This window comes from Oncorhynchus clarkii, unplaced genomic scaffold (genome assembly GCF_045791955.1).
Source record: "Oncorhynchus clarkii lewisi isolate Uvic-CL-2024 unplaced genomic scaffold, UVic_Ocla_1.0 unplaced_contig_9796_pilon_pilon, whole genome shotgun sequence".
In the NCBI taxonomy this organism is placed as follows: domain Eukaryota; kingdom Metazoa; phylum Chordata; class Actinopteri; order Salmoniformes; family Salmonidae; genus Oncorhynchus; species Oncorhynchus clarkii.
In genome coordinates this window covers 37,892-43,932 of record NW_027258064.1, presented here as the reverse complement: position 1 = coordinate 43,932, position 6,041 = coordinate 37,892, and the positions used below count along the sequence as shown (strand labels likewise).

Below are 6,041 nucleotides of genomic sequence, written 5' to 3'. Positions count from 1 at the left end.
GACCTCACTATCCTCTGGAGTGCTTTACGATTATGGGCGGAGCAGCTGCCGTACCAGGCGGTGATACAGCCCGACAGGATGCTCTCGATTGTGTATCTGTAAAAGTTTGTGAGTGTTTTTGGTGGCAAGTCAAATTTCTTTGGCCTCTTGAGGTTGTTGTTTGCGCCTTCTTCACCACACTGTCTGTGTGGTTGGACCATTTCATTTTGTCTTTGATGTTTTTTCGCCAAGGAACGTAAAACTTTCCACCTTCTCCACTACTGTCCCGTCGATTTGGATAGTGGGGTGCCCCCTCTGCTGTTTCCTGAAGTCCACGATCATCTCCTTTGTTTTGTTGATGTTGAGTGTGAGGTGAGGTGGTTTTCCTGACACCACACTCTGAGGGCCCTCCCCTCCTCCCGTCCTCCCGTAGGCCGTCTTGTTGTTGTTGGTAATCAAGCCTACCACTGTAGTGTCGTCTGCAAACTTGATGATTGAGTTGTAGGCTTGCATGGCCACACAGTCATGGGTGAACAGGGAGTACAGGAGAGGGCTGAGAACACACCCTTGTGGGGCGCCAGTGTTGAGGATCAGCGGGTGGAGATGTTGTTTCCTACCCTCACCACATGGGGGCGGCCCGTCAGAAAGTCCAGGACCCAGTTTCCCAGGGCAGTGTCGAGACCCCGGGACTCGAGCTTAATGACGAGTTTGGTGGGCACTATGGTGTTAAATGCTGAGCTGTTGTCGATGAACAGCATTCTCACATAGGTATTCCTCTTGTCCAGATGGGTTAGGGCAGTTTGCAGTGTGATTGCGAATGCGTCGCCTGTGGACCTATTGGGGCGGTAATCAAATTGGAGTGGGTCTAGGGTGTCAGGTAGGGTGGAGTTGATATGATCCTTGACTAGTCTCTCAAAGCACTTCATGATGACGGGAGTGAGTGCTACGGGGCGATAGTCATTTAGCTCTGTTACCTTAGCTTTTAGGCCCTCTTGAAGCATGTGGGAACAGCAAACTGGGATAGGGATTGACTGAATATGTCCGTAAACACACCAGCCAGCTGGTCTGCGCATGCTCTGAGGACGCGGCTAGGGATGCCGTCTGGGCCAGCAACCTTGCGAGGGTTAACACGTTTAAATGTTTAACTCATGTTGGCTGCGGTAAAGGAGAGTCCGCAGGTTTTGGTAGCGGGCCGTGTCAGTGGCACTGTATTGTCCTCAAAGTGAGGAAAGAAGTTGATTAGTTTGTCTGGGAGCAAGACATCGGCGTCCACGATGTGGCTGGGTTTCTGCCACATTCCTCTCGTGTCTGAGCCGTTGAATTGCCGTTGAATTGCGACTCTACTTTGTCTCCCTACTGATGCTTAGCTTATTTGACTGCCTTGCGTAGGGAATAAATACAATGTTTCTATTCGGACATGTTTCCGGTCGCCTTGCCCTGATTAAAAGCAGTGATTCGCACTTTCAGTTTTGCGCGAATGCTGCAATCAATCAAAGGATTCTGGTTGGGGAAGGTTTTAATAGTCGCTGTTGGTACAACATCACCGATGCACTTGCTAATAAACCCGCTCACCAAATCAGCCTATGCATCAATGTTGTTGTTCGACACTATCCGGAACATATCAAAGTCCACGTGATCGAAGCAATCTGGAAGCGTGGAATCAGATTGGTCGGACCAGCGTTGAACAGACCTGAGCACGGGCGTTTCCTGTTTTAGTTTCTGTCTATAGGCTGGGAGCAACAAAATGGAGTCGTGGTCAGATTTTCCGAAAGGAGGGCGAGGGATGGCTTTGTATGCGTTGCGGAAGTTAGAGTTACAATGATCCAGAATTTCCCAGCCCGGGTCGCGCATTCAATATGATGATAAAATTTAGGGAGCTTTGTTTTCAGATTAGCCTTGTTAAAATCCCCAACTACAATAAATGCAGCCTCAGGAAACGTGGTTTCCAGTTTACATAGAGTCCAATGAAGTTCTTTCAGGGCCGTCGAGGTGTCTGCTTGGGGGGATGCATGAAGAAACCAAGTGGCTGTACCGACTCTGATAACGTATCCCGAGTGAGCCATGTTTCAGTGAAAAGGAGAATGTTACAATCTCTGATTTCTCTCTGGAAGGCAACCCTTGCTCGGATTTCATCTATCTTGTCAAGAGACTGGACGTTGGCTAGTAGTATACTCGGGACCGGTGGGCGATGCGCCCGTCTACGGAGCTTGATCAGAAGACCGCTCTGTCCGCCCCATCTGCGGCGCCATTGTCCTGGGTGGTGGACCAAACAGAGAATCCGCTTCGGGAAAGTCGCAATCCTGGTCTTGATGTTGGTAAGTTGACGTTGCTCTTGTATCCAATAGTTTCTCCCGGCTGTATGTAATAAGACTTAAGATTTCCTGGGGTAACAATGTAAGAATTAATACATAAAAAACAAAATACTGAATAGTTTCCTAGGAACGCGAAGCGAGGTGGCCATCTCTGTCGGAGCTGGATGTTCCAATTGCTGTTCCTACTACTGTGTGTGTTCCCATTGCTGTTCACAGTACTCTGGGTGTTCCCATTGCTGTTCACAGTACTCTGGGTGTTCCCATTGCTATTCACAGCACTCTGGGTGTTCCCGTTGCAGTTCAAAGTACTCTGGGTGTTCCCATTGCTGTTCACAGTACTCTGAGTGTTCCCATTGCTGTTCACAGTACTCTGGGTGTTCCCGTTGCTGTTCACATCCCTCTGGGTGTTCCCATTACTCTCTACAGACTGTGGGTGTTCCCATTACTCTCCACAGCACTGTGTGTGTTCCAATAACTCTCTACGGACTGTGGGTGTTCCCATTACTCTCCACGGACTGTGGGTGTTCCCATTACTGTCCACAGTACTCTTGGTGTTCCCATTGCTGTTCACAGTACTCTGGGTGTTCCCATTGCTGTTCACAGTACTCTGGGTGTTCCCATTGCTGTTCACAGTACTCTGGGTGTTCCCATTGCTGTTCACAGTACTCTGGGTGTTCACATTGCTGTTCACAGTACTCTGGGTGTTCCCATTGCTGTTCACAGTACTCTGGGTGTTCCCATTGTTGTTGATAGTACTCTGGGTGTACCCATTGCTGTTCCCAGTACTCTGGGTGTCCCCATGCCTGTTCACAGTACTCTGGGTGTTCCCATTGCTGTTCACAGTACTCTGGGTGTTCACATTGCTGTTCACAGTATTCTGGGTGTTCCCATTGCTGTTCACAGTACTCTGGGTGTTCCCATTGCTTTTGACAGTACTTTGGGTGTACCCATTGCTGTTCACAGTACTCTGGGTGTCCCCATGCCTGTTCACAGTACTCTGGGTGTTCCCATTGCTGTGCAGAGTACTCTGGGTATTCCCATTGCTGTTCAAGGCACTCTGGGTGTTCCCATTGCTGTTCACAGTACTCTGGGTGTTCCCATTGCTGTTCACAGTATTCTGAGTGTTCCCATTGCTCTTCACAGTACTCTGGGTGTTCCCATTGCTGTTCACAGTACTCTGGGTGTTCCCATTGCTGTTCACATCCCTCTGGGTGTTCCCATTACTCTCTACAGACTGTGGGTGTTCCCATTACTCTCCACAGCACTGTGTGTGTTCCCATAACTCTATACGGACTGTGGGTGTTCCCATTACTCTCCACAGACTGTGGGTATTCCCATTACTGTCCACAGTACTCTTGGTGTTCCCATTGCTGTTCACAGTACTCTGGGTGTTCCCATTGCTGTTCACAGTACTCTGGGTGTTCCCATTGCTGTTCACAGTACTCAGGGTGTTCCCATTGCTGTTGACAGTACTCTGGGTGTAACAATTGCTGTTCACAGTACTCTGGGTGTCCCCATGCCTGTTCACAGTACTCTGGGTGTTCCCATTGCTGTTCACAGTACTCTGGGTGTTCCCATTGCTGTTCACAGTACTCTGGGTGTTCCCATTGCTGTTCACAGTACTCTGGATGTTCCCATTGCTATTCACAGTACTCGGGGTGTTCCCATTGCTGTTCACAGTACTCTGGGAGTCCCCATGCCTGTTCACAGTACTCTGGGTGTTCCCATTGCTGTTCACAGTACTCTGGGTGTTCCCATTGCTGTTCACAGTACCCTGGGTGTTCCCATTGCTGTTCACAGTACTCTGGGTGTTCCCATTGCTGTTAACAGTACTCTGGGTGGTCCCATTGCTGTTCACAGTACTCTGGGTGTTCCCATTGCTGTTCACAGTACTCTGAGTGTTCCCATTGCTGTTCACAGTACTCTGGGTGTTCCCATTACTGTTCACAGTACTCTGGGTGTTCCCATTGCTGTTCACATCCCTCTGGGTGTTCCCATTACTCTCTACAGACTGTGGGTGTCCCCATAACTCTCCACAGCACTGTGTGTGTTCCCATAACTCTCTACGGACTGTGGGTGTTCCCATTACTCTCCACAGACTGTGGGTATTCCCATTACTGTCCACAGTACTCTTGGTTTTCCCATTGCTGTTCACAGTACTCTGGGTGTTCCCATTGCTGTTCACAGTACTCTGGGTGTTCCCATTGCTGTTCACAGTACTCTGGGTGTTCCCATTGCTGTTGACAGTACTCTGGGTGTACCCATTGCTGTTCACAGTACTCTGGGTGTCCCCATGCCTGTTCACAGTACTCTGGGTGTTCCCATTGCTGTTCACAGTACTCTGGGTGTTCCCATTGCTGTTCACAGTACTCTGGGTGTTCCCATTGCTGTTCACAGTACTCTGGGTGTTCCCGTTGCTATTCACAGTACTCTGGGTGTTCCCATTGCTGTTCACAGTACTCTGGGAGTCCCCATGCCTGTTCACAGTACTCTGGGTGTTCCCATTGCTGTTCACAGTACTCTGGGAGTCCCCATGCCTGTTCACAGTACTCTGGGTGTTCCCATTGCTGTTCACAGTACTCTGGGTGTTCCCATTGCTGTTCACAGTACCCTGGGTGTTCCCATTGCTGTTCACAGTACTCTGGGTGTTCCCATTGCTGTTCACAGTACTCTGGGTGGTCCCATTGCTGTTCACAGTACTCTGGGTGGTCCCATTGCTGTTCACAGTTCTCTTGGTGGTCCCATTGCTGTTCACAGTACACTGGGTGTTCCCATTGCTGTTCGTAGTCTTTTGGGTGTCCCCATGGCTGTTCCTAGTACTGCTCAGTAATTTCAGCTTGTCAACACTTCTTACAAAAACATTTAGTGATGAAGTAAATCTGGCCTCCACTTTGAGCCAGGAGAGATGGACATAGAAATGATCAATGTTAGCTCTTCTGGTACATGTAAGGGCCGGCCGTGCTGCCCTGTTCTGGGCCAATTGGGATTTTCCTAAGTCCTTCTTTTTGGCACCTGATCACATGACTGGACAGTAGTCAAGTTGCGACAAAACTAGGGCCTGTAGAACATGCCTTGTTGATAGTGTTGAGGAGAAGGCAGTATGACACTGTGCTCTTAACTGCTAGGCTACCTTGTTGATAGTGTTGTTGAGAAGCAGTATGACCCTGTCCTCTTAACTGCTAGGCTACCTTGTTGATAATGTTGTTGAGAAGCAGTATGACCCTGTGCTCTACCTTGTTGATAGTGTTGTTGAGAAGGCAGTATGACACTGTGCTCTTAACTGCTAGGCTACCTTGTTGATAATGTTGTTGAGAAGGCAATATGACACTGTGCTCTTAACTGCTAGGCTACCTTGTTGATATTGTTGTTGAGAAGGCAATATGACCCTGTCCTCTTAACTGCTAGGCTACCTTGTTGATAGTGTTGTTGAGTAGGCAGTATGACCCTGTGCTCTTAACTGCTAGGCTACCTTGTTGATAGTGTTGTTGAGAAGGCAGTATGACCCTGTCCTCTTAACTGCTAGGCTACCTTGTTTATAGTGTTGTTGAGAAGGCAGTATGACCCTGTGCTCTTAACTGCTAGGCTACCTTGTTGATAGTGTTGTTGAGAAGGCAGTATGACCCTGTCCTCTTAACTGCTAGGCTACCTTGTTGATAGTGTTGTTGAGAAGGCAGTATGACCCTGTCCTCTTAACTGCTAGGCTACCTTGTTGATAGTGTTGTTGAGAAGGCAGTATGACCCTGTCCTCTT

The 6,041-nt window shown here is 48.9% G+C and overlaps 1 protein-coding gene across 1 annotated transcript; it reads right to left on the bottom strand.

Annotated features, from left to right (window-relative positions):
* Positions 1-569: 569 nt before the first annotated feature.
* LOC139394709 (mucin-22-like) lies at positions 570-5,006 on the bottom strand. The gene is made up of 5 exons (XM_071142808.1): positions 4,992-5,006; positions 3,604-4,902; positions 2,958-3,498; positions 2,511-2,711; positions 570-994 (listed from the first exon to the last, which is right to left on the bottom strand). Exons 1-5 carry the CDS (start codon positions 5,004-5,006, stop codon positions 570-572), a joined length of 2,481 nt encoding a protein of 826 aa, XP_070998909.1.
* Between the last annotated feature and the right edge of the window lie 1,035 nt (positions 5,007-6,041).

What these genes read in the sequence shown, in the direction of transcription:
- LOC139394709 (XM_071142808.1), bottom strand. An exon ending in ATACCCACAGTCTGTGGAGA is followed by an intron (nt 3,499 to 3,603) that starts GTAATGGGAACA and finishes GGGAACACCCAG; the next exon opens with AGGGATGTGAACAGCAATGG. An exon ending in CAGCAATGGGAACACCCAGA is followed by an intron (nt 995 to 2,510) that starts GTACTGTGAACA and finishes TCCCTATCCCAG; the next exon opens with TTTGCTGTTCCCACATGCTT.